Source organism: Sturnus vulgaris, chromosome 26 (genome assembly GCF_052056855.1).
Source record: "Sturnus vulgaris isolate bStuVul1 chromosome 26, bStuVul1.hap1, whole genome shotgun sequence".
Lineage (NCBI taxonomy): Eukaryota > Metazoa > Chordata > Aves > Passeriformes > Sturnidae > Sturnus > Sturnus vulgaris.
The window spans coordinates 3,478,317-3,505,268 of record NC_142268.1 but is presented as its reverse complement, the minus strand read 5'-3'; the positions used below and the strand labels follow the sequence as shown (position 1 = coordinate 3,505,268).

Below are 26,952 nucleotides of genomic sequence, written 5' to 3'. Positions count from 1 at the left end.
CACCAGTGCTGAACCTTGCCCAGTTCCTGCTCTCCAGGACGTTCCAGTTCCCTCCTCTTCATGGCAAAGAACAAAAGCCCAAGAGCAGGGGGAGCATGACCCATCCCAAATTGCCCATGGCTGGCTCACAGCACTGCTGGAGGAGCAGACAGGGAAGCAGCAGGTGGCTGCACTTTGTCAAGGCTGAAAGCAAATTCCAGCTTGACAAAAGCAAGAGGAAATGGGGAGATGATGCTAATTGCACTTAGTTGTGACTTAATTGCTCTGAGTCTTAAGGTTGCAGAGTTCTTCATTGTTCTTCTCTCCCTTGTTTGAAATTTGGCATTTTGGAAACGTGCAAGTTCTTGGCATAATGGGGTTTATTTTGTTACCATCAGCAGATGTTTCATGCCAGGAACCTTTGGGGTTAAAAAAAAAATAAATAAGAGGACAAATTCCCTCACTCCAGAGGGAATTTGTCACATAATTTAACTAAAATCAATATGAAATGGAGCTTGATAACTGAATTTGGCTTCAAAACCTCCCTGAGAGGTTGTTTAAGTGCATTTGGAATCTGGTGAAGCTCCTGCTGAGCCCCAGTGACACAGGATGGTTCTGAGGAAATCATCTCAATGTGAGACTGCAGTGGCACAGACCCTGGGCCAGGGGATTATTTCTTTGCCACTTAGGAACTTGCAGATGATGCAAAGAAATCAGAGCAAAATAACTGCAATTTTTGTACACAAGAGCCTGAAGTTGGAGGAGTTGAGGCCCTGTGGCTCTGGGATATCCACAGCACAAGTAAGAGCAGGGAGAAAATGTAATTTTTCCTCATTGTCTGCAAAATGAAATCCCAAAACCCACAAAATAATTCCCACTGGAATTCTTTCCTGTGAGTGAATGGTTCTGCCCTAACTCTGAGTGGAAATTTAGGAACCTGCTGCTCGTGGTCCCAGCTAAAAACACCTTAAATATGACCCACAAATGGTTTCTGGTTTTTATGTTTTGTAGAAGTGGCCACAATAAAACTTCTCCAAACCTAGACCTGCAAAAAAAAAGTTTTTATTTTCTCAGCCAGCCCCAAGAATGTTTTTTTCCACCTTTGGATAGAACCAGGATGAGGTTTTTGCCAGTGTTTTTTTCAAAGGAAACCAAACAGTCAGATAGAAATAAAGTTAAGGAAGAAATGAAAATTAAATGTTCCCCTGTAGTGCCTGTAACAACCACAGCAGCACATGGCTGTAGATTGATTTTATTGGGACCTGATCATGGCATAAACAGAAATAAAATGGGGAATATCTGATTGCCACAACTGAACAAAATTCAGAAAGCAAACAGAATAAGAGATTCAAATGGAAAGAGTTTTTAATTTTCTCATTTTAAATGCCCAGTGTGTTATTAGTTGTGCAGGAAGAGAAAAAATCACGTTTGGAAAATTATTTATATTCTGACTGATCTCTGTTTCAAGCTCTTTTGTATGCTTCATAATAAATTTCTAATTCAATAGTGGGAGTTCATATTGTGAAACTCTGCAATGTTTAAGGGAATATAAAAAGACATTTGCAGGAAGAGGAAGCTCAGAGAGGCAGGGAATCTTCTAGAAATATCAGGGATTAGAATAAAAATGCCCAGGATCAAATTTAAATGAGAGGGTTTATCTGTATCTGAATTTTCCATAGTAATACAAAACTTTTATATTTTTTTTTAAGGCTTAAGGCTTAAGATTTAGGAGATAAATAGCTGATGCACATTCAGTATCTTCCATAGGATAAATAAAATACCTGGTTTAAAAAATTGAAAGGATCTTAAGCAATAATCTTTTAAATATAGGGGTTGGGCCAAAATTAACATAGATGTGGACAACCTAAAAAACTGAATTCCTGCTGGTGTTTTATGGCAAAACCACTGGGTGGTTAGAGGGAACTGAATGGCTGGGGGAGGCTCAGGGCCACAGAAAGATTTTTTTGGGGCTTCCAGGGGTGTCTGTGCTGCAGATGGGAGCAGGAAGGGTCATGAGGGGTCATTAACAAATCATTTCTTGGAATTGGGGGGTTGGAAATTATCTTTGTCTGTGGGAAATCACCTCAAAAAGTGTCTTGGGTGCTGTGGAATGGGAGAAGGTGGCAGGAGAGGTTCCTGAGGAGGACAGAGGGAAACGTGGCCAGGAGGTTTTTGTTCCTGCAGCTGTGGCAGCTCCTGCTCTGCTCCAAAGGCACCAGAGCTGATGGTGCAGTCATGGGAATTCGTGGTTGGATTTGGATCAGCTCCAGCTGACAAATCCTGGAATGGTTTGGGTGGAAGAACCTTAAAATCCATCCAGTGCCACCCCTGCCATGGCAGGGACACCTTCCACTGTCCCAGGCTGCTCCAATCCCAATGTCCAACCTGGCCTGGGACACTGCCAGGGATCCAGGGGCAGCCACAGCTGCTCTGGGCACCCTGTGCCAGCCCTGCCCACCCTGCCAGGGAACAATTCCTGCCCAATATCCCATCCAGCCCTGCCCTCTGGCAGTGGGAGCCATTCCCTGTGTCCTGTCCCTCCATCCCTTGTCCCCAGTCTCTCTCCAGCTCTCCCTTTAGTCTCTGGAAGGGCTCTGAGTTCTCCCTGGATCCTTCTCCTCTCCAACTGAACGGAATAATTTTAATTGTAGAGCTGAAAGTGCCTGGTTTTGGATCCAGCTGACTTTGTGTAGCAGCAGTTTAAATTTGGATGTGTGAAGGAGACCCACAGAACACCCTGAGGGTGCCTCTGTGTGAGAGCAGAGTGGGACATGAAACACAAGAACTGGAAACAGCTCAGTGGAGTGAGGTGCCAGAGATGTCACACACAGCTCAGGTTGTCTTTCAAAGAATTCTTGGTGTAAAACTCCAGCCTTGTGGTGGATTGGGACCTTGGAGTGTCCCAAGAGAAAATGAGAGAAAAGAGAAGGATACTGGGAGTGGAGAGGGTTTGAGTGCAGATCCATGGGCTTTGTCAGATCCCAATGATTTCTAAACTAAACCCATGCTCAGTTGCCATTTTTACCTAAGACTCTCAGTTGTGTGGAGATGCTGTGGCTGATATTTGGCATCCACAGCCCAAGTCTGTTGTGCCCTGATCTGGTGGGAATGCAGCTGGTTGTGGTGCAGGGATGGAGATCTGGGGGGAGAGGGAAGCCTGGAAAATGTTAATCCCAGCCATCCCTCCTGGCAGTGAGAGGGCTCTTACCCACCCTGTCCAGTTCCTCCCAAAATTCAATTATTACAACACTCATTTCATTGATGCTGAAGTCATTTAGTCAATTAAAGGAAATTGAGGGCTTTGCATTTGAATTCCTGTGCTGACACCGTGTGCTGGACCTGCCCTTTCAGACTATCTCGGTATAAATAATTTATATTAATTGCAAATTTTAATCAACAGCCATGTCAGAAGTTCAGACAGTAAATTTTGCAAAGTAGATGGGTTCCCTCAGATTTTGAAGGTTGCTTTGGCAACCATTAATTTTATTGTTAAGGGAGCTGTTGCAGACATGCCAATCTTCCAATTAATAAAGGCTTTGCATCAATTTGCTTCCCCTAAAATTATTTTTTCTTAGGCAGTATCTCAAGATCTCTTTTCCTTGGAAAATGCAGGTTTTTACAGCTTTATTTTGGCTCTGCAGGAACTCATCCCAACCCGAGGTGGACACTGAGGTGACAGCAGGACTGTGTTTTAATGAAAAATCTGACTGGTTTTGTTCGGGCTGGGAGTGCTTTTGCCATCTTGTAAACTAACAGAAATGATATCCATTATAATATTTTTTATATATGATAATAATATCTCAAATGTAATTGTATATTATAAGCGATGTGAATTAACTCATATAAATTAATTATTCCGTCCTCTCGATCCGGATGTTGAAGCTCCCACCCCTCTGACATCCCAGCCCTCTTTAGACTTGCATGTTGTTTATTTTTCCCTGCCTGAAGCTGCAGTGGCTGCTGGATAACTACGAGACAGCAGAAGGTGTGAGCCTGCCCAGGAGCTCCCTGTACAACCATTACCTGCGGCACTGCCAGGAGCACAAACTGGACCCCGTCAACGCCGCGTCCTTCGGGAAACTCATCCGCTCCGTCTTCATGGGGCTGAGGACCCGGCGCCTGGGCACCAGGTTGGTGGGAATCTGAGCTTCAGTGAGCACAAAGCAACCCCCCTGCAGCGTCTCTGGTGCACTCAGAAGCTCCTGAGCATCTGTAGGTTCGGGTGTTTCTCTTCTGTGGTGTGCAGAAATAACCGACCCTGAAATGTTTTTTATGGGAACTGAAACTGCTTCTCATCCCATGAGGATCTCGTTACCCCAGGGGACAGCTGGAGCTGTGCCAGGGCTTGGCATGGAGCTCAGGGAAAGGTTCTTCCCCCCGAGGGTGCTGGGCACTGCCCAGGCTCCCCAGGGAATGGTCCCGGCCCCAAGGCTGCCAGAGCTCCAGGAGCGTTTGGACACCAGGGGTGCTCAGGGTGGGATTGTTGGGGGGTCTGTGCAGGGCCTCACTGATCCTTGTGGTCCCTTCCATCAGGATTTTCTGGGATTCTGTCTTGTCTGACAAAGATGAGGTAACTCATCCTCACAATTTCCTCTGCAGAGCCCAAAGTTCTGGGTCACCAAAGCCTTTTCTCCCTTTGGGTCCAGTAAAGATCCCCATGACAGACCCAGTGCCCACACCTTTGGTGCACACAAGTTGTAGAGTTATAAATGGTTTATTTCTGAAATACCCAAAACATCAGGCTGAATCTTGCAAGAGGGTTTTTTCTTCTAAACCATCAAAGATCTGTAAGATGTTACAAAAAAAGTGTAACATGAGAAAATAAACTCCTGTAATTACAGACATGTCCTTCAGGGAGCATCCAAAGCTTCTGCACAGCTGAGTGTCAACTTTATCCCAGCTTATAATATTTTAAAAGTGGATAATATATTGCCTGTTAAACAGTCATTGCTCTGATTGTTGAAGATTTTATAATAAAATTCAAGCTTAAATATCTGGGCTTTTCAATGAGAATAAAACCAGATGTGACCAGGGCATTCCACAGCTGGAACGTGGAGGTGACAGTTGTAGGAAGAGCAGGGGAGCATTGGATTTCTCTAGATTGGGTCAAATGCAAGAGCTCTGAAGTAATTTCTTTGGAGGATAGAAATTCTCTAATCCCATCATGGATTAAAGAATAAACAAGTGAGCCAAAAAAACCCACTGGGAATTTGAAATGTGCAGGCTGGGAAGGGGACAGTGAACCTCAATTCTGACCAAGAGCTGACCCCCATTATTTTCTTACTCATTGTAATTTTAGGTTATAAAGGCAGCTGTTATTTAATTTGCAGGCACTTCAGTCATTTAGGACAGGGCTGAACAGGGGTGTGTGTAAAACCCTTTGGTGCAGTGACAAAGACCCAGCAATTCAACTGGGCCCTTGAAAAGAGCAAATTCCCCCATAAAAAGAACCCAATTTGATAAATACTCCTGTCTCATGTTGCTCTAATTTTCCAGTGAGAATCATGCCTGGATTTAAAGTGCCTCCAGTCCCACTTTTAGTGACATAGCAAAGGAATTTTAAGTCTCCCTACTCTGTGCTCTGGAGATGCTGTTGGTGATTCCCTGGCTTGGTCTCTTCTCACTCTGGGGACTCAATTCACCCATTTATGGTGACAAATGGGCTGAGGCCGAGTTGGACACTCTGTCACCACGTGTCCATGGCTGCAGATCTGTCCTCACTCCCACGGGGACCAAAAAATTCCAGTTTGGTGGGAAAACTTCAGCTGACAAATCTCTCTCCAACGTCCTCCTAAGGAGCACCACAGCAGCAAAGGAGAAGGAATTCCCCTGTGCTTGGAAAAGGCTTTCAGTATTTACAAAACTTACAAAAATGAGCAGCTCCAGGGACAAAACCACATCAAAGCCTGGTGCTGTTGCTGCAGAAGTGCTGGCAATAGAAAGACATTTTTCTTTTCATAGTGGGCCACTCAGTCAGGCTCGTTTTATCCAAGTCTAGATAAAAATGGATGCTTGTTTTTATGGAAAAAAACAAATCCCTAAACCCTAATCAAATAGCAAAGTATCCCCTATGGTCTTTCAATCACTCTGTTTAATAACACTTTTTATTGTAGCACTTCCCTCCTCTCTTCCCCAGTCACCATGGGTTGCTTGGAACAAACCTGGCCAGGTTTAAGTGTGGATCCCACTGCACTTGGCCACAACTGGGTTTAAATTTTCTAGGTGATGATGGCATTTCAGGAGTTCATCCCTTCAGCCACACAAACACTGCTTGGCAAAAATGGGGTGCAAGCAGCCAGGGCCACAATGCCCCTTGCACTGACTGATTGATCTTTCCAGGGGAAATTCCAAATATCACTACTATGGGATCCGCCTGAAGCCGGAGTCGCCGCTGAACCGCCTGCAGGAGGACACCCAGTACATGGCCATGAGGCAGCAGCCCCTCCACCAGAAGCAAAGGTAGGTGCTCCAGGCCCTGCCCAAAATCCTCAGCAGGTCCCTGGGATTTGGCTCTGCTTGGGAAGTTCAAACCAGGTGATGCTGAAGAGCCAAAACCTATCCCAGGTAATGCCCCATCCCTGGAAATATTCAAGGCTAAGCTGGATGAGAGTTGGAGCAACTTGTTTGGGTGGAAGAGGTCCCTGCTCACTGCAGGGGGTTGGACCAGATGGCCTTTAAAGGACTTTTCCAACCCAAAGCCTTCTGGAATTCCATGGAATGGGGTTTATCTGCCTATTCTCCTTGCCAGTGGCATGTTCCACCTCGTGTGCCACCTTTCACAGCCTCCCTGTAGCCGGAATGGTTTAGGATCTCAGCTGTGGAGATGTTTGTGCCAAATCAGTGTGAAGGACCCGGGGGCTTGTGCTGCTTTTGGGTGGATTTTGGGGTTTTGCGTGTTTTTCTGTGTAAAAGTTTAAGTTAAATAGTGCCATGCTTAGTCTTGTGCCTGAGTAATTTTAAAGATTTTAAAGTAATTTCCCTGTGTGGAAAAGGATTTGGAATTGCCTCCTGCAAGCATGAGCACTTCTGGTTGTTGCTGAAGTGCAGAAGGAGCAGAATTTATTTCTCCAGCTCCCAAACAGAAAGTAAATGCAAAACTCAGTGCTTGAGACAGAGCCTGCTCTGGAACCCACTGTAGCTCTGCTTCTCCTTTTTGTTTTTTTGGTGTCACCAAACTTCTTAGCCCCTTTTTTCCTGTCTTGGGGAAGCTTTTCAAAAGGAGCTTCTCATTTCCCCTCCATTTGAGTCCACAATATAAATGATCAGCCCTCAACGTGTTTGCCTTGAATGTACCAACCACTCCACGAACTCACAGATGTGTGTTGGAAATTACAAATAAATGTTGTGTAGGTGTTTTCCCCTGTCTGTGTGGACCCTAATCCATCGTGATTCTGATGGGGTTTAGGTACAGAGCAGCCCAGAAGATGGATGGGATGGCAGAGAGTGCATCCAACAGCAACCCCCACACCACGCCCGAGCAGTCGGTGGCTGCCCAGAGCCAGCACCACCAGCAGTTCATAGGTGAGGAGACTCCTTGGGTGATGAATTATTCCACAGCTGGGATTTGGCCTTTAAGGGGAAGGTTTTATCCAGCAAATCCTGACTGCTGTGCATTTGTGTGCTTTCCTAATAAATCTGCAGCGTTTTGGTTTTTTTCAGATATATATTTGATATACAGCATGTGTTCTATAGGGGTTTGTAGTATCACACTGGCTCCGTTTATCTGCTGACTCCTGTCTCCCTTTTTCCTTGAGCCCACAGGGCTGTTGGGTCTCTCATAGTAAGTTTTTAATCCATCTGGTTTTATCTAAATTCCGTGGAAGAGTCCTGGAAGATGGGGGGGAAGCAATTCCCTTCCTTGCAAAGGCTGCAATGGGATCTGAGTGGAGAGGATCCATCCTGACCTTCTCCTTGTGGAACCTCTGCATTTGCTGGTCCTGGATCTGTGTGTCTCCATCACAGATCCCAGCTCCTGACACCTCTGCTGCCCAATTCTATTCCCCATTGTACTCCTTAAATACCAGAGTGGCATTTTCCAGGCTTTGGGGAATTTCTGATGGATGGTAGATGAGGATAATATTTTCTTGTTTCTTTTATTACAAACAGAAAGGAAACATTTTCCTTTCCCCACTGAATCCACTGGGCTGTGTTTGTTTGCTTTTTCTCAATATACCAGCTCTAATCAGGGAAGGACTCAATGATCTCATTTTTCCTGTCTCATCCCAGCTGGAACATGAAAGAGTCTCCAGTGACAGCAGCACCTTGTGCTCACCTGTACTCTGAGCTTTCCTAACCCTCAGCATCTTTCCCAATTTCTTTTCCCAGATGTAACCCATGTCTTTCCTGAGTTCCCAGCCCCTGATCTTGGCAATGTCCTCTTACAAGAAGGGTTCACCTTGAACGATGTGAAAACTCTGCAGGTTCTCTACAGGAGACACTGTGAGGTGATTGTTTGCAATATTCTCTGGGGATTATTTGTAATTGATTTATTAACTGATGTGGGGCATCATTCATGTGACCAGCTCATATCCCACTCTTAGGAAAAGCTGAAATTTAATCGGGAATGCTTCATTTGCCAGGAATTACAGCTCAGATATTGTGCTTTATGTGGATTTTTTTCATCATGTGACCTTGTTAGGTTGGTTACTAAAACTGTGCCAATTCCGTAGTTTTTCATGTAAATTATTTACTGTGAGTGGCAGCACTGAGCTGAGTGCTGACCCCGTGGTGTTCTTTGCTGTCAGGCCACTTTGGATGTGGTGATGAATCTCCAGTTCCACTACATCGAGAAGCTGTGGCAATCCTTCTGGAGTCCCAAGGCACCCCCTAGTGATGGCCCCACTGCTCTGCCTTCCAGGTACTCCCCAGCCTTCCCTGCTCCATTTCTTGCTGATAGATTGCTTTTTAAGCTGCATGGAGTGTTTTTAGGCTTTTTGAGTGCTTTGGAGAATTTGGGAGTATTTTCTGCCCTGCAGAGCCGTGACAAAGAGCATTGGAAGTGTTTAATAATGCAAAGTTCAGAGCTCTGGGAAAGGGCCTGCTCTGACTGGAGAATTGTGGGGTCACTGAGGTTGGAAAATCCCTCCAAGATCGTCAGGTCCATCCATCCACCCAGCACTGCCCTGCTCACCACTCTGCCACATCCCCGAGGATTTTTGGACATTTCCAGGGATGGTGACTCCACCACTGTCCTGCACAGCCTGTTCCAATGCCTGACCACTCATTCAGTGAAGAAATTTTCCCTCATATCCAATCTCAACTCCCCTGGGGTGACTTGAGGCCGTTTCCTCTCATCCTGAGGTTGGACATTCGTGTCCCTTCACCTCCTGCAGCAAAGGAGGGGATCCTGCCTCCCCAAGTGCTCAGGAGCACACAGTGATGATTCCCTGCCAGCAATCAGTGCCATCCTCTGGCTCAGATTTTAGGGACTCTCTGAGCTTTTAGGGATATCCAGACTGACTCTCTGCCTTTCCTGGCTGCCCAGACCTGTCAGTGCCTCGTGTTTTGAGGCAGATCATTGCAAACAAAGCTGCTTTAATCTTTTCACTCCTGCCTGGCTCGTTGCTGTGCCTCTTCCTCATCCTTTATGCATTGGGAGCTGCTGCCAGGGGAATGGAAATAAGTGAAAACAGAGAAAATTGAAAAAGTGAAGGTTTCTTCTTAAAATTTCTATCACAAATCTGTCCACTCACTGATGCTATAAAGACAAAAGTTTTCTATTCAGAAGAAAAATGGTAAAACATTGAGTAATAAGCAAAAATCCCTCAAAAATCTGTAGAATATGGCCCTGTAAATGTTGCCCAGGGGATATTTTCCTGCAAGGAATCACTGCAGCTGTGTTTGCTTGGTTTAAAATCTCATTTTCTTGAGGAAACAGCTCCCAGGCAGATTGCAACACCCCAGGAGAAACTGGAGGCAGCTTTGGTGCAGGGCTCTCCCACCTCTCCCACCTCTGCCAGTAACCCAGAGAAGTGAATAACACACTCCCTCCCCTTCTTAATATATAAATATAAATATAGATATAAATATAAATCCCAAACATTAGGGAAGTGGCACACTGAAAGCATGAGAAGATGCAGAACATGGATGCACTTCACAGCAAGTTTCATGAGCTGTTTCTCCATGTGGGATTTTCCAGAAGTTATGCCCATGGAGTTCACCACTAAAATCCTGCAGGCTGAGGCTCCAAGTTCCCCTTTAGGGCATGTCCAAGGCTTGGCTTTAATGATTTTGATGCAATGCATGGAGAAAGACCCTTCCAAATTTCCAGTTCCTGGTGTAATGTGTGGGTGAGCAGCTCTGCTGTGATGCTCTGGCAGGGAATTCAGGTTTCAGCTCTTTCTGCTTGCTGTGTAACAAATATCTTGTGCCTTTATACATCTACAAAGTGAAAATAATGAAATCTGGATTGACCTCAGTCAGTTACAGACAATATGTTCTGTTCTCCTCCAAACATTCAGTCTCCTTCCTTCTGAAAACATCCAGCATTTGGAGGTGTTCAACACCTTGAAAACATCTCAGTCTCAGTTAATCTGCCCTACATTGGCTGCAGATTTTGTCCCCGTGCTGTGGCTCTGGAGGTTGAGAGCAGAGGAGGGAGGAGAGGGGTGGGAAGGTTTTGGGAATAGCTGGGGCTGCAAGGAGGAACCAGCTGAGCCTTTGCTGGCTGAAATGACTGTGCTGGAGCTCAGTTCCCACAGGAACAGGGGGATGTGAGAGGCAGTGAAGTTAAAAAGGGAAGAGGGGAAGGCAGGACAAGCACCAGGAGTGTGGATTTGAGGGAAAACTCTCCCAGCTCTGGCCCCAAGGACAGGGCAGAGACAAGAGCTGTACAAGCAGTCACACATTTCCTTGTGCAGGGCACACAAACATCTTTTTTCTGCTAAAAATTAGAAATGCAGAGAGAGGGGGAAATCACTGAATGCAAACCTGCTGCTAAGTCTGTCTCCTTCCTCCTCCTCCTGCAGTGAAGAGGAACCCGAAGGGACCCTCCCAAAGGACAAACTGATCACCCTGTGCAAGTATGAGCCCATCCTCAAGTGGATGAGGAGCTGTGACCACATCCTGTACCAGGCCCTGGTGGAGATCCTGATCCCTGACGTGCTCAGGCCAGTGCCCAGTGAGTGCCCACAGCCCCATCCTGAGTCTGATCTCACTCTGGCTGCCACTTGCCACAAAGATTTCCACTCTAAAAACCCACTTGGAGGTGTTTGTCTTGGCTGAAATATAATGGCAAGAGCAGAGCTCCCCCTGCACATTGCTCTGGGGGGATATTTTGTACCCCCTGAGAAAAGGGAGAATTAAAAGGGAGAATTCTCCTCCCTTTTAAATTTGGTGTGTTGCATATCACATCTCCTGGTTTTGGGCCAGGAGTCAGGTGAAAAACAAAATTTGAACATGGGACTCTTTGAGATGTGGTTCCTTAGAGGTCTTTGTTTGCACAGGACCATCCTGTGCCCTGTCCCTGACTGCACTCCTGGAAATCAGGGGTCAACTTTTTGGGAGATTAATGATGAGAAATTAATGATGGGGTATTGAGGGTTTTCTCTCTGATTTGGATTCCCAAATGTCCCTCTGAGGGCTCTCACAAGCTGAGACACAAGGGTGTCTTTGAAGAGTGAATTTCAATGCTTGAAAAATGCTCAGAAGGGCCATGAATAAGAAAAGGATGAAAGAAATACGAATAATTTAAAAACCATAGAAATGTGTAGGTTGGAAAAGACCTCTAAGATCATGAAGTCCAATTGTCATAAGAGTAAGAGTACGAATAAGGATTAAAAAATAAGAATGAGAATAAGAATAAGAATAAGAATAAGAATAAGAATAAGAATAAGAATAAGAATGAGAATGAGAATAAGAATAAGAATGAGAATAAGAGTAAGAGTAAGACTAAGAAGAAGAGTTTGAGTAATAACATCAAAGAATAATTTGGGTGCATCAACCCAGCTGATTTCCTTGGTGCTGAGTTGACACCTCAGCTAACCAGCCCACAGGCTGTGCTTTCCCAGCAGTCCTGAGCTAGGAAGTGGTACCCAAAAGTGCTACAGAGCAGCTTTTGTGACCTTGCAGCCTTCTTTGCAGGCACACTGACACAGGCCATCCGGAACTTTGCCAAGAGTTTGGAGGGGTGGCTGATGAATGCCATGAGTGAATTCCCCCCGCAGGTCGTGCAGACCAAGGTGAGCAGAGATGTGTGGCTCAGTGTGTGTGTGTGTGTCTGCATCTTGCTGTTTTCCACAGGGATTGGAAATTGCTGCTGGGGTTTGGCCACCTGGCACGGTGCAGTGATTGATTCTGAACCAAAATCAGCCAGGAGTGGGAGCACAGGTGGGGCAGTTCCTTGGTACCAGAAACTGGTGATGCTCTGTCCATGGAGCCATTCCTGTGTCCTGAAATTGCAGATAAAACTTTGTGGGAGAAAATCATAGAGCAACAGAACATCCTGAGCTGGGAGGGACCCACAAGGATCAAATCCAGCCCCTGTCCCTGCACAGACCCCCCAACAATCCCACCCTGAGCATCCCTGAGAGCGCTGTCCAAACTCTCCTGGAGCTCTGGCAGCCTCGGGGCCGGGACCATTCCCTGTTTTCTCTGCCCTGGAATGGGGCTGTCCTGGAAAGCACAGCAGTCCCTGGCATTGCCCCAAGGCTCCTGCTCCTGCTCTCCTAAAGCCAGAGATTCTTGCTGCCTCTTCCCACCTTGCTGGTCTCTGCTGGAGGCAGAGTGTGAAAACCTGGTAGCTTAAAGATAATAAATAATGGAATCACAGAATTATTTAGGTTTGGGTTCTTCCACTGCTTTGTGATGAGTGCATGTTCTACCTGGTAAAGCATTCTGTGGCCCAGGCAACCAGGGAGATGTAATGAGAGAGGTCAGAATCCTTTATTCCCTACAAACCAATCCAAACTGAGCAGCACCTAAAGAGACACCATTGGTTCACAAACCACACTGTGCCCTCAGTATGTTTTACCACCACCTGTGCCCAAGGATTGACCGAGTTGTTCCAAGTGCCTGGCACAAGGATTGGGTTGGAAATGACCTTTAAGATTATTTGAGTCCAACCACTACCCCAGGACTACCTCAGTTCCCACATGAGCAGGGGGATGTGAGAGACAGTGAAGTTAAAAAAGGGAAGAGGGGAAGGCAGGCCAAGCACCAAGAGTGTGGATTTGAGGGAAAACTGCTCCGAGCTCTGGCCCCAAGAACAGAGAGGTGCTGGCAGAGACAAGAGCTGTACAAGCAGTCACACATTTCCTTGTGCAAGGCACACAAACGCCACTAAACCGTGTCCCCAAGCGCCACCTCCACGAGTGTTTTGAACACCTGCAGGGCTGGGCAGGGAGCAGAGCATGCCCTGCAGCCCCCCCGTGCTGTGTTGCAGGTGGGGGTGGTGAGTGCCTTTGCCCAGACCCTGCGCAGGTACACGTCCCTCAACCACCTGGCGCAGGCGGCGCGCGCCGTGCTGCAGAACACGTCCCAGATCAACCAGATGCTCAGCGACCTCAACCGTGTGGACTTCGCCAACGTGCAGGTAACCCAGGGCTCCTGTCCTCCCCTCTGGGCTCCAGGGCTCCCCTCTGCTCCACTCTGGGGTTCCTGTCCTCCCCTCTGCTCCATTCTGGGGCTCCAGGGCTCCTCTCTGCTCCACTCTGGGCTCCAGGGCTCCTCTCTGCTCCATTCTGGGGCTCCTCTCCTCCCCTCTGCTCCACTCTGGGGCTCCTGTCCTCCCCTCTGCTCCTCTCTGGGGCTCCAGGGCTCCTCTCCTCCCCTCTGCTCCACTCTGGGGTTCCTGTCCTCCCCTCTGCTCCATTCTGGGGCTCCAGGGCTCCTCTCTGCTCCACTTTGGGGCTCCAGGGCTCCTCTGTCCTCCACTCTGGGCTCCACAGCCAGGTTCTCTGATGGTGACCAGGTAACTCATGGGCAGGGCTCCTCACCTCTTCACCTGCTCCACACTGGGGCTTCATATCCAGGTTCTCTGCAGTGTTCAATCCCAGCTGGATGAACAAGGTGATGCATTTGCTGTTACTTCACTGTGAGCAGTGGAAAAGGAGCTTCTGTAAGACTCACAGATCATTAAGGCTGGAAAAGACCTCCAAGACCATCCAGTCCAACCTTCAGCTAAACCCCACCATGCCCACTCAACCATGTCCCCACATCCACTTATTTTTTTAACACTTCCAGAGGTGATGACTCTACCACTTCCCTGGGCACCCCATTCCAATGCTTTACCACTTTTCCAGTGAAGAATTATGTTTCCAGTGAAGAATAATATATTTTATTTTATTACAAATAATTATGTAGTTCTAAAAATACTGTGGTCCAGACAGATTCAGAGCTGGTTTGCAGCCGTTGCCCGTTAGAAATTAATTCCTGGGTTGGGAATCATGGCATGAGTAACTGTGAGCCCTTCCTCTGAGCAGGAGCAGGCCTCGTGGGTGTGCCAGTGTGAGGAGGGCATGGTGCAGAAGCTGGAGCAGGATTTCAAGCTGACTCTGCAGCAGCAGAGCTCTCTGGACCAGTGGGCCAGCTGGCTGGACAATGTGGTCACTCAAGTGCTGAAGCATCACGAGGGCAGCCCCAGCTTCCCCAAGGCAGCCAGGCAGTTCCTGTTGAAGTGGTCCTTCTACAGGTACCTTTTCTTTCTCATTTTGGGGGTATTTCTGCACCAGGCTTGGGGCATGTAAAGTACTCCTTGAAAAGCCAAGGCCAAGTTCTTTACTCCCATGAAACTCTGGTTATCTGTGGTTCTGCTCTCCTTTCAGGATGGGGATAGGACGCTCCATAAATGAATTACTTAAAAGTGTTTTGATACTTTTGGGTCAGAGGCAGAGACAATGTTGAGTTCCACAGTCCCTCCAGCGTCCAGAACTCACATCATCCAGGTATAAAACCCAACCCAAATTTCTGTTTCCTGTCCATTCCCAGCTCCATGGTGATCCGTGACCTCACCCTGCGCAGCGCCGCCAGCTTTGGCTCCTTCCACCTCATCCGCCTGCTCTACGACGAGTACATGTTCTACCTGGTGGAGCACCGTGTGGCCCAGGCTACAGGGGAGACCCCAATTGCTGTCATGGGAGAGGTGAGGAGCCTTTATTCCCTACAAACCAACCCAAAAGAAGCAGCTCTTCAAGAGACGCCTCTGATTCACAAACCACACCGTGCCCCCGGCTTGTTTTACAACAAAAATTATTTATTGAGTTGTTTTGAGTGCCTGGCACAAGGATAGAGCTCCTGGAGCTTCTTCCCTGAGCTGGTGGGTTTTGGGTTTGGGGTGGTTGAGCATCATTTGTGCTGGAGGAGGAAGGGAAAGGATCTCCCCACTCCTCTGCACCAGCTGTGACTGCCAGCCCTGACTTTGGGACTCCTGGCAGGGCAAAGTCCATCAAAACCAAGCAAAAATGATAAAAAATTGCTTTCAGCAACTGAACTTCTCCAGGCCTCTACAAGCTCTAGCATTACGTGCACAGTCAGCCACTCTCTCTGTTTTTGAGGTGAATAAGAGGATGATGGGGTTGTTTGGGCTCTTTGTGAGGGTTTGGGTTTTTTTTTTGGTTCACCAATCAGACAGTAAGTCTGGTCCTTGGCTTGCAGGCAGGTCCTGTCCTGCCTAGCTGAAGCCACATCCAGTTTTTCTCTCTGAAATACAGAGTTAAAAGCCCCAGATGAACCTGTGACAGCAATGTTGAAACTACTGTGAGTTTAAAACTGAGCCCATGAGCTCAAAATTGATCTCATATGCTCCTTGAAGCTTCCACAGAGCTCATGTAGGGAGCCAGGCAAACCAAAGCCTGTTGGTTCTGCCTTCCCTCCCCCTCCCACGCTGCTCCAACCGCAGTGCTGAGTCCCCCTGTTCCCTGCAAAACCTCCACCTTTATTGATATTAAAGAAGCATGAAAGGCAGAGACTGGCTCCCAGCAAAACCCAGCTGTGGGAGGCTCTCATCCCTCAGGCTTTTCCTTCATCAAACCCTTGCAATATTCCTGTTCTCCAGGAGGAGGCTGATTCTTCCCAGCAGAGAAGGATGAATCGTGTCCTTCCATTCCCACTGAACTTTGCAATTCCCACTCTCCTCAGCTCCTGCCCAGCTTCTCATGACTTTTGAGCATTGTTGTCACAGCAATTTGGTGTCTCAGACCTGGTCTTTGAGAGGGACACCACATCTGAGAACCAAGGAGCTCTCTGGTTTCACTTGGCACCACAGCCTCGCTGGCCAAACTCTCTCTGACTTCGCTGCAAAGGCTTTGCAGAGAGGTGAAAGTGGAGTCCAGGAGAGGGGAAATGTCTGAGAGGTGGAAAAGGCTGGAGAAAAGGCACCACCTTTGCGTGTGGCAGCACTTGGTCATCACTTGGGAGATGGAAAAATTTCTCCCTTCATTCCAGAGCTAAATCCTGCCCTGGATTGTTGTGTGTGGTGTTTGCCCAGAGGTTTAAATGGCAACAAAAGGCTTTTCCCCCAAAACCTGTGCTTGGTTTGGATTTCTGCTCTCCACCACCAGCACTGATGCTCACGGTCTCTCCTGGGTGGTTGAAATTGTTTGGTGATGCCATCGGGCAGGTCTGGCACCTTGGCTCCCCAAAGCCTCACTGACCCCGTGACTCCTTTTTCTTTCAGTTTGGCGACCTCACATCGCTGTCCCCGACGCTGCTGGACAAAGGTACCTCCCTCGATGCCGGGAGCTCTGCTGGCTGTGGCAGGGGGAGCTCTGCTGGCTCTGGCAGCTCCTGGTGGCTCCGTTCCCTGCCCTGATCCGTGTCCTTTGCAGATGATATCAGCGAGCTCAGCACCGACGTGGACCCGGAGCAGGCGCTGGGGGAGCCGCTGGTGAAACGGGAGCGCTGCGAGCCCGGCCACTCCCTGCAGGACATCTGACACCGCCACTCGGCTTGTCCCCAGCTGGACCGAGCCATCCGGAGCCGGGCTGGCTGTGCCCAGCCTGGCCCCCCCGGATCTGCGTTATTATAGTGCCTCTTAGTTTCTCTTTATGTTTACTTGTGTTTGAGGATGGGCTGAGCCGGGGCAGGCGCTGGCACGGGGCTGGTTCGGCTGCCAGTGTCCCTCCAGATGGAGGGAGAAGCTCCAGAGTCTGCTCCCAAGGGACGGAAGCCTCTGTGGTCAGCAGCAGTGGGATGTGCCTGGCTGGGAGAAGCTGTCCTCGCTCTCCAGCCGGAGTGAGGAGCACAAACGAGGCTTCCTCTGTCAGGGAAGGTGCTTTGGGTTCCTTCCCCACGTCTCAGACTTCACTGTGATACAAACTTGAACCAATCAGTGCCCAAGAAGAAGGAAAAATACCCGGCCCTTCTCCTCCAGCCTTTCCAGACAAGCTGTCCTGGCTCTGGCTTTGCCAAATCTCTTGCACCCGGGAGCACAGGACAGCTGGTGTCCCTTGTCCCTGCCTGGGGAGAGGCTCCAGGCTGCACATCCCTGCAGACACAGCCGTGCTCTGGGACTATGGGATGAGCATTCCCACCTGCTTCCACGTCTCCCCAGCTTGGCACTTCACCCCAATGCTCCTGGGATGCCATCAGGCCAACTCAAGATACCAAAGGACTCCGAGGCAGTGGCAGCTGGAGGCAGAGCGTGTTCCTTGTCCCTGTGCCACAATGCCTGGGACAATCCCATGGCAATCCCATGGCAATCCCATGGCAATCCCCATCCTCCACGGTGCCCAGGCAGACAGGAACTGGTCCCACATCCGGGAGTTTGTGAAATTCCCACTCCATGTCCTGCTCTGACGTTGAAGGAGGGTCCGGAGCAGGGGCGAGGGTGTGTGACCACAGTGCCTTAGGGTGGGCCTTGTTCCCATTTCCCCTGCTCCAGGGGGGCCAGCACAGCTCAGACTGGCCCAGCACAGCTCAGACTGGCCCAGTATAGCTTAGACTGGCCCAGTACAGCTCAGACTGGCCCAGCACAGCTCAGACTGGCCCAGTATAGCTCAGACTGGCCCAGTACAGCTCAGACTGTCCCAGCACAGCTCAGACTGGCCCAGTACAGCTCAGACTGGCCCAGCACAGCTCAGACTGGCCCAGCACAGCTCAGACTGGCCCAGCAGCCCAGCCCAGGTAGGGAGGGGCTGGCACAGACCCCGGGGCCTCAGCACTCCAATGGCATTTTCCTCTCTGGATCCCTTTGCCTTTTCCTGCAGTGACAGTGCAGGGGTGGCTCCCATGGGGCTGAGCTGGGGGAGCTCAGCAGGGTTTATTCCCCTTTCCCATGTCCTGTGGGGTCTGTGCTGACATGGGTTGCCCTGGGGTGCTGTGGGCTACAGGGCAGAGGGGTAGGGGGGGATCTGTCATCAAGCTAAACTGCAAAAACAAAGCCCTGGGGCAAATCTCTCTGTGAATAAAGGCCGTGTCATAAATAGCTTTTATTATTATGGTTTCTAATGATGCAGTGTTTGGTGTGAGCTTTTCCAGGGGTCTCGTGTACATTTGCCTGGCAGAGAATATTCTATCTAAGTCTTGGATTTTCTTGTTCCCAGTGGCACTAAGGCAGCTGTGACACTTTCAAACACGTTCCTAATGGCAAATGAAATGAGAGTGTGTGCAGTGGCACATCTTCCCTCTGTCCCATACTGTGCCAGGGTGATGTTTGTCTGTAAATGTCTCACATGGAAGTGGCAGGAGAGAAGTGAGAGAGGCAGATTTAAATGTACATAACCATGAAAACTCTGGGTCAGAGTCCACACTTGGGATCCTGCTGATAAGAGAGTCTAAATAAACAACTGAGCAACCAAATCTTAACTGCCCTGCTCCCACTGGGGGCCATAGGAAGTTGAGCTCTTCCTCTGAGGGAAGCCAGCGTGCAAAGGAGATGCTCTGGAGCTCTGCAGCAGCGTGTGAGGAGGCTGGAGAAGCACCCAAACCCCCTTGCACAGAATTCCCAGCTAAACCTGAACAGCAATAAATGTGTATCCAATGCTCAGGCCTGCACAAGGAGTGTCGTGGTCCCATTTCTTCTGTGATCCCTGAGAGGTGCCAGGAAATGCTGCAGCAGCCTCAGGGGGATGCAGGAGCTGCCCAGGGCAGGGTCATTGAAGCAGTTTTGGGCAGGATCTGGGGTCTGCAGGAAGGCAGCAGCTGTGTGTAGGGATAGCCCCATCACAGCCAACCTCGGAGGGGAGGAGAGGCTGAAGGATCAGACTGAGCACAGGGCCACAGGAGGATTTTCTAATTAAGCTTCCAGACTAATTGAGAGGATGGGAGCAGTGAGGATGGGAGGGATGTGACAAGTGCTGGGACATTCCTGCTCTGACCCCTCGGGAAGGTTCAGCCTCTGCCTCTGTGCCTTGGCTTCACTCCCTCTGGATTATGCCCAGTCTGGCTGGACCAGTTAGAGCCTCTTCCTTTGGGAATCTCGGGTCTGGAAGCAGGAGATTATTTCCCCCTTGGGGAGCTGGGCAGCACCTCCTAACCCTGAGAAAATCTGCCTCTAAGCAGAAATTAAACACAGCTCAAAATCCTCCTGTTAGTACCTACACCCCCCATCCTCAGCCTGCCTCCGGCTCCATCACCCCTCCCAGATGGACAAATCCTGCAGAGATATCAGCACAAGCATCTCAAGATTTTGTCTTCCACCTCTTCCCAACTAGCAGAGAACACCAGGAGGTGGCGGGAGAAGGGGAGGTGGCCAGGGATTGACACCAAGCCCGGGGAAATCAGAGGGGTACAACATTCCAGGAGTTGGACGTTGCCAGTCCCTGTGGCTCATCCCCGAAGGGCAGGGTGGCACAGCCCAGGGATTCCTTGGGAGCAGCCTAAGGGGCAGAGGACACTGCAGAGCCACCAGCCTGGGAGGTGCTGCTGGTCTGGGGACAGCCAGGACACCTTGGAGAGCTTCAATCTGTGCCAGGGTGTGAGGGGGGGATGAGCCCCAGACTCGCCTCCTGTTTGTCCCCTTGGGAATGTGTGCCTTGGTTGGGATGGCTTTTGGTTCCTGGTCTGGCACTGGCACTCCTGGATTGTCCCCACAGTGCCAGAGAACAGGCACCTAGCTCAAGGAAGCCTCTGGGACAGGGGGACTTGCAAAGAGAAATGAGATGAAGTTCTCAAAATGAACCAACACAAAAATACAGATTTGAAAACAGGAGCCAGAGCCACATTCTGTTGTTTACTTGCATTTTCTCCTGTTATTTGGTGTGAAACAGCATCTTCTCTTGTGCCAGGGGAGCCCTTGGCCTGTCCATGTGGCCACAGGGCACAGGAACATCACCAAGCCTGGAGGAGAGGCTCAGGTGGGCTCCCAGCACCAGCCCCTACAGGGGCAGTTCCAGCTTCCACGCAGCCCCAACGTCCCTGCCCTGGCATTGTCCCCAGCCCTGTGTCACCCCCTGCCTGCCCCAGCCCAGTGTCCTCCCCTTCCCCCAGCACGGGGCTCAGGCCATGGGGATGTTTCACTGCAGACCCTTCCCCATGGAGCCAGGGGCCCTCCTGTCCCCCTGCCCTGCTCCTCACACCATCCCTGCTGCCTCCCTGGGCCGGGGGATGTTCCTGCAGGGAGAAGAGCCTTTCCCTGCTGCTCTGGCTCCACTGAGAGCCCAAAGGGTTCCCTGGACAGAAGCTTCCCCTCCTTCCATGTGGCTGTCACCATCCCTGCACAAGGCAGGGACACCAGGCACAGACTGAGAGGCCTCGAGGCTGCAATTCACTGACCCTGGCTACCAGAGGGGACAAGTTCTGCTGGCCCTACCCTGCCTGCTCCCTGGCCTGGCTCTGCAGCCCAGGCAGGAGGAGCCTGGCTGGTCCCAGGGCTCAGCTGGGGCAGTTTAACCACAAACAGGTTTCACCTGGAGCAGGCAGCCTGGGGGCAGGTCCACAACCACCCCTGCAGTGCCTTCAGGGGGTGTTTATAAACCCAAACCCCCCTCACCCTTAGGGCTTTCTCTCTCTCTTTCTTTTCTTTTTTTTTTTTTTTTTACTTTTTTTTTTTTTTTGCCTTTGTGTTTTGGGAGTCTCGGTTTAGAACTGAGGGGAATTTGGGAATTGTTGCCTTGGGGTGTCTGGGATGTACTGCTAGAACTGAGAACTTCTACCCTTCCAGTGCTAGCAAGCAGGTAAGGACACAACAGCCACCTCCTCCAGTGCCCCTGCCCTGGGCTGGGTTTGGGGGCTCTGTCCCAGGGCTGGCATGGTCAGGGTGTCCCAGCACTGTCCTTCTCTTGTGTCATGTCCCAGGTGAAGGACAATGTCTGCACATGGCTCTGAAGTGGCCTCGGGGCTCGATTCCCAGCCCAGCTGCAGCACTCCAGTGCCTGTACCAAGGAATTCCCTCCTGGCACGGCCTCTCCCTCCCCCATGGAGCTGCTCCCTTGCCCTGCTCAGCCAGGAGGACATCGTGGAGAGCTACACTGGGTACGTGGGGAGGGGCTGAGCCCTGCTCCTTGCATGTGTTTGTCCTCAGGAGGATGTGTCCGTGTTGTGTCCCTGGCCTGGGACGTGTTTAATTCAGTCTGGCTCTCCTGGGACACTCACGAGGCACGGGCTGGAGTTGTTCCCTGCACCCAGGGCAAGGCTGGTGGCCACCCTGGGTGCCCGTGGTGCTGTCCCACCATGGTGGCTTAGGCAGCAGCTCACCCCCGTGTCCCCACCGCTGTGCAGGAACTCCTGCGAGCTGGGGGTGGCTCTGCTGGACTGCAGCTGCTCGGCCCCAGACCCGCAGCTGGTGCGCAGGATCGTGGCCCAGGTGGAGTTCTACCTGTCGGATGAGAACCTGGCCAAGGACGCCTTCCTCCTCAAACACGTGCAGAAGAACAAGATGGGCTTTGTCAGCATCAAACTGCTGACATCCTTCAAGAAGGTGGGGCCTGGGTGTGTGGGGGGTCCAGGCTGTGTGCTGGTGATCAGAGCTGGACTCTGCTCTCCGTGCCCTGCTCTGTGTCCAGGGAGGGTGGCTGCGGGAGCAAGGAAAACACCTCAAAACACCCCCAGGGCTGGGTTCACTGCTACCCAGGCTTCCCCTGGACTTTGGAAGTGAAAAGAAAAAAAAAAAAACAAAAAAAAAACCCGAAGAAAACAGGGAAGTGCTGGTGGTGTGGCTTAGGGGGAAGTTGTGGTTTCTTGCCAGAGCCTAGGGGACACTGGGGACTGTCTGCAGATCCCAAAGCTGCTCCCCTAGAAGGGGCGTATTGCCGTGGGGGATATTGGATGGGGTCGCAGCTTGCCTGGAGGGTGGGTTTAGGGTGGTCCCTGCCTGGGGGATGCAGACTGATGGGGATTCCACCCTCTCTGCACAGGTGAAATACCTGACCCGGGACTGGCGCCTCACCCTCTACGCCCTCAAGTTCTCGGCGCTGCTGGAGGTGAACAAAGAGGGCACCAAAGTGAGGCGGCGGCTCCCGATCCCCGAGTACCTGCTGAGCGTCCCCCCCAGCAAACTGCTGCTGGCCTGGGAGCTGCAGCCGCGGGAGCAGGACCTGCCCCTGCAGAAAAACTTCCTGGAGACCATCACGAGGATGTTCAGCCCCTTCGGTGCCATCGCCTCCATCCGCCTCCTGCGGCCGGGCCGCAAGCTGCCCTCGGATGTGCGCAAATATTCCTCGCGGTTCCCCGAGCTGCTGAGCCGCTGCTGTGCCCTGGTGGAGTACGAGAGCCTGGAGAGCGCCCGCAGAGCCTTCGAGAGCCTCGGGCACCGCGACTGGCACAGCATCAGGGTGGTGCGGCTCTGCGGGAAAGGGGGCAAGAAGAAAGCCGGGGAGGAGCGGGCGGGCTGGAAGGGGCCGCCGGCGGCTCTGACCTTCCCCTGCAGCCTCGAGGATTCCCTGCCCAGCAGCTCTCCGGAGCCCGATGATGCCTCAGGGTCGCTGTCCCTCCTCCTGAACCAGGATCTGATGGCACCGACCTGGCCGGGCAGCGAGTTCACGCTTGGCAATTCCAGCGCCTTTCCCAGCTCAGTCCTCAGCAGCAAAGACTTCCCTCAGCTCGGGGTGGGCTCGGGCACCGAGAGCCGCCCCAGGGGAGGCTCCTGGACACCCTGGGGCAGCGGCCTCTGTCCCGCGGCCAAACCTGCCCCCAGCAATGCCCTGGCAGCACCGTGGGTGTCCGAGCCCCCCAGCCCGTGGGACGAAGTCCTGCGCCTGCCCCACAGCCCCGAGGGCACCAAGGGCTTCCCCAGCAGCTTCGGGCTAGGGGAACTCGCCCTCCGGCGCTGAAATTCCTTCGGATTCACGGTTAGGGTTTATTATTTCCTTTCTCTTCCCTTTCTCTCTCGAGCAGAAGAATTTTCTATGGCCCTGCGAGCTGTGGGCAGTGGCAGTGCAGCTGATCCAGGGGACAGAAGTTTTGGGGCAGGGACGATGCTCGAGGCAGACGCTGAGCAGCAGCAGGAGCTGTGCCATGCTGTGCTCATGCCGGTGGGACTGTGCTTGCTCAGGGCCCAGAGCTGGGTTTGGGGTCCAGGTTTTGGATGAAAATGGACAATAAAGAGAGATGAAGTTTCCAGGCACTCTCTGGCTTATGCTGTGATTTTTTTAAATTGTTTTTTCTTTTGTATTGTTTCTTCTCCCTCATCTTTCCAGGTCTTGCTGCTGCCTGAGTTGCAGCCAAAGGAAGGAGGGTCCCTGCCTGCCTGCAGCCGCTTCCCTTGCTGTCCTTGGGGTGGTGGGGACACTGAGAGGTGCCCAGGACAGGTGGCCCAGGTTGGCTGAGCCTGAGAGAGAGGAGGAGTGATGGCTGTGGTGGCAGGGCCGTGGTTCCTCCTGGCTGTTGGCTGCTCAAGGCTCTCTGGCATCTCTCAGGATGGAATGTGGGGGCTTCCTGTGTCCCTCCTGCTCCCACAGCCTCCCCAGCTCCTCTGGGAAAGGAAAGGGTTAAGGGAGGCTACAGGTGGCTCTCAGGGTTCTGCCAGTGCCCTTGGTCTGTACCCAGAGCTGGGATGTGGTGGGATGAGCCCCATGCCGGGGATGGGGTCACACCTTGTGTGAGGAGAGGTTTGAGGGCAGTTGCTGCAGTCAGAAGCCTCTGGCTGAGGATGAGGGGGATGGAAAAACAGACAAGTTCTGCTTCCCATCACCCAGCAAGGACCCCAGCACTGAGGAGTTGTCCTACAGGTAGTGAGGAGAATTCTCCGGATCAGAATTCCTTGTCCTTGTGGTGAATTTCAGTTTCCCAGACCCCAGCTGGGAACGGCCTCTTGCTGGGGCAAGCAGGTCTGGGAAATTCCTGAAGTTCCTGATAACTTCTTGTCACAAGTGCTCAGGGAACCACCAGGAAAGCCATCCTAAACCTGCTGGTTGGGAATGGAAAAGAACTGGTGGGAACTGAGATGGTCTTGGGCCCATTGCTCCTGAAATGGTTGAGGTTAATGCTGTCAGTGTGAGGAGAAAGACGGACACCAGAGCTGCTTCCTGAGACTTGGAGAGAGGAAATGTTCTGCTCCTCAGGGAGCTGTTCAGCAGAGTTCCTGGGAATCTTCAAGGGGCTTCTTTGTGAACCTCTGGAGCAGGTAATTCCCAGATCTGGAGGACAGGATAGTCCTGGTGCCTCGGTGTCCAGCCCCTCTCCCCTTCCCACTGTGGCAGGGCAAAACCACCATCCCCTCCCTGCTCCCCCACCACACCACTCCAGATCCTGGTGGTTTTCAATAAAAATATCCTCTTTATTGGCATCTCTCTCAGTGCTCCCACAGCATCCCTCAGCGCCTGCAGCCAGCTGGGAGCTTTGGGGCCTTGGAGCCCCCACAGGCCTCGGGCTTCTTTCCCTGTCAGAGAGCAGCCATTAGAGTCCCAGCAGGGATGGGGACATGTCCCCAAGCCCTGCTGCCCCCCCAGAGCCTTGTCCCACCTGGTAGAGGTGACAGACCAGTCCCAGCAGTGAGGCTTCTGCCTGTGCCTGCAGCTCGTCCGTGTGCTTCTGTGGGGGGACACGGGGCCGGTCAGGGGGGGGTCCCCAGGGTGTCCCAGCCCTGCCTGGCACCCTGGTGACCCCTGGCATACCCCATTGACGGTGATCCAGGGCACGTACTGATGCGGGGGCTGCAGTGCATCGGTCATTTGGGCATTGTGGTGCATCAGGGCCACCCCGGTGTCCCCCTGCACGCACGCAGTGATGCGGCCACTGTCCACCTCCGGGGCGTAGATCTGCAGGCACTGCCGGGTACAGGGGACACGGGGGCGGTCAGGGGGACAGGGATGTCCCCCAGGGTGGGGCGTGAGGGGCAGGGATGGGGACATACAGCCTCCAGGTTCTTGGTGACAGAGCTGCCCGACTCCAGGCAGAAGATGACGGGGAAGTAGGTGCTGAAGTTCTTGGCCTCGTGCATCAGACAGGCCTAGGGGGACAGGGCAGGCGGTGAGGGGCTGCTGGACCCTCCTGTGCCAGCACCGTGGGAACGGGGACCGTCACCTCCATCATGTTGCCCAAACATTCCTCGGGGCCGTGCTGGCACATGAAGTCCAACTTGCCGCTGACGTTCCTCTCCTGCGGGACCAACCGGTCTGAGCGGGGCCGGCAGCACCGGGGCAAGCCCGCGGCGCCGGGAGGGCCGGCTCCTACCTGGGCGTTGCCGTAGGGCACCAGGGTGATGCTGAGCATCTCTTCGGGCAGCAGCAGCCAGGTGGGGAAGAGCTTCATGACCAGGAAGTCGCGGCACGCCGGGCACAGGCTCTCGTAGTACAGGCTCAGCTGCACGGGAGCGGCCGCGGGGCGCGGGAGGCTGGGACAGCGGCTCTCCACCTGCACACGGGGAGGTTTCGGGGTGCACGGAGGGGGGATAGGGCTGCAGACCCCCCATCCCAGTATCTGCAAGGATGGGGAAAAGCTCCGGGGATGCAGGGAAGAAGGGGGATGAGGATGTGGAGGGCTAGAGGGAAGTGAAAGTAGCCGGGAACTTTCTGCTGCCACAGGATCCTGTGCGTGGCTGACACCCAGCGCTGGGGCTTTCCACCAGAACTTCCCCAAATTATTTCAGGGACAAACAAATTAAGACCAGGACATGCCTCGGTGGGGGTATGGCCCAGCACCCACTGCCAGGGGGAAGCTGCTGCCCCATGGGGATCACAGGGCGCTGCCACCACCCGAGTCTGTTTGGGGCAGAATAAGCCGAAAAGCGGTTTTACACTGAAAAAGCAGAAGTGACAGCGGCAGCTGCGGGGGGGCCGTGGTCAGGGTCCGGCTGGACCACAACCATTCCCCAGGGATGCCGGGGAATGCCGTAGCGCCCGTGTGGCACCGGAGGCTCTGAGCATCCCTGCGGATGTGACAGCCTGTGCCTCAGCCATGCCCGCAGCTGGCACTCGCTCCGGCCATCGCGGCCAGGCGCTGCCCCAACCTTGTCCCCGCGTCCCTCGTCCCTGCTGCCGGGCAGGCGGGAGGTGGCCCCGCGTGCCGAGTGACCCTGCCCTTGTCCCCAGCTCCGGTAGCAGCAGCGGTTCTGACCTGGCAGGCGACAGCGGTGTCCCTCGAGCTGCACCAGCGGTGGGCAGGGTAATCACAGCCGGGGGCCAACCCGAGCCCCGGGGCCACGCCGAGCCCCAGGGCCACCAGCGCCAGGACAGCCAGCGGCACCGCGGGGGCCATGAGGACGCCGGGGTGACGCGGAAATGAGCCCGTCCCAGCGGGGGCTTTTAAAGCTCGGCTGCGCCCGCCTCCCTCCCTGCGCCCTTCCTGCCTTTCCTGCCGCCCCAGCCGCCGCCTCCCGTGACGCCGCTGGCCCACGTGGGCTCCGGCCACCGAGTCCCCGCTGTCCCCTGACCCGCAGCTTTGGGCTCGCAGCCCTGCCGGCAGCCGCCGCTTCCCCGCGGGTTGTGACAGGTCCGGGAGCGGAGCCCAGCGTGGAGCAGCCACGCGTGGAGTTCCCCGAGCAGGGAAGCGGGGCTGGGTCCCAGCACAGCCCCCGGGCGGCTCCGGGAAGGGGGTGCAGCCCAAGACATGCCGAGCTCAGCTGCGGGGCCGAGTGAGGAGGAACCTCGTCGTTCCCCCGTTAGTAGCCGCCGTTTCCGGCGTTTCTCAGCCCTCGTCCACACGTGCCCCAGCCTTACAAAC

General features: G+C 52.4%; 3 protein-coding genes across 8 annotated transcripts in view; 2 read left to right on the top strand and 1 right to left on the bottom strand.

Moving 5' to 3' along the window:
* RFX2 (regulatory factor X2) overlaps positions 1–18,340 on the top strand; it is a 65,472-nt gene extending 47,132 nt beyond the window's left edge. For all 5 annotated transcript variants that reach the window (XM_088179118.1, XM_014883031.2, XM_014883033.2 and 2 more), the window contains 12 exons: positions 3,928–4,109; positions 6,319–6,438; positions 7,385–7,500; positions 8,305–8,423; positions 8,724–8,836; positions 10,947–11,098; positions 12,061–12,158; positions 13,361–13,510; positions 14,400–14,608; positions 14,905–15,058; positions 16,592–16,634; positions 16,743–18,340. In XM_088179118.1, the coding sequence (XP_088035244.1) occupies positions 3,928–4,109; positions 6,319–6,438; positions 7,385–7,500; positions 8,305–8,423; positions 8,724–8,836; positions 10,947–11,098; positions 12,061–12,158; positions 13,361–13,510; positions 14,400–14,608; positions 14,905–15,058; positions 16,592–16,634; positions 16,743–16,849 (1,563 nt within the window). In that variant the 3' untranslated portion in view covers positions 16,850–18,340. The remainder of the gene's footprint in view (positions 1–3,927; positions 4,110–6,318; positions 6,439–7,384; positions 7,501–8,304; positions 8,424–8,723; positions 8,837–10,946; positions 11,099–12,060; positions 12,159–13,360; positions 13,511–14,399; positions 14,609–14,904; positions 15,059–16,591; positions 16,635–16,742) is intronic.
* Positions 18,341–19,061: 721 nt separating this feature from the next.
* On the top strand, positions 19,062–23,416 carry LOC106857060 (la-related protein 6-like). Of its 2 annotated transcripts, XM_088179122.1 has the most exons (4): positions 19,062–21,029; positions 21,151–21,327; positions 21,574–21,772; positions 22,209–23,416. In XM_088179122.1, exons 2-4 carry the CDS (start codon positions 21,161–21,163, stop codon positions 23,121–23,123), a joined length of 1,281 nt encoding a protein of 426 aa, XP_088035248.1. In that variant the 5' UTR covers positions 19,062–21,029; positions 21,151–21,160; the 3' UTR covers positions 23,124–23,416. The 2 variants fall into 2 exon arrangements, with proteins under 2 accessions (XP_088035248.1, XP_014738372.1); XM_014882886.2 differs by having other exon boundaries at positions 19,062–21,327.
* A 1,128-nt stretch (positions 23,417–24,544) lies between these two features.
* Positions 24,545–26,592, bottom strand: IFI30 (IFI30 lysosomal thiol reductase). The gene is made up of 7 exons (XM_014883015.2): positions 26,347–26,592; positions 25,465–25,644; positions 25,315–25,389; positions 25,145–25,240; positions 24,906–25,058; positions 24,754–24,822; positions 24,545–24,670 (listed from the first exon to the last, which is right to left on the bottom strand). Exons 1-7 carry the CDS (start codon positions 26,485–26,487, stop codon positions 24,605–24,607), a joined length of 780 nt encoding a protein of 259 aa, XP_014738501.1. The 5' UTR covers positions 26,488–26,592; the 3' UTR covers positions 24,545–24,604.
* Between the last annotated feature and the right edge of the window lie 360 nt (positions 26,593–26,952).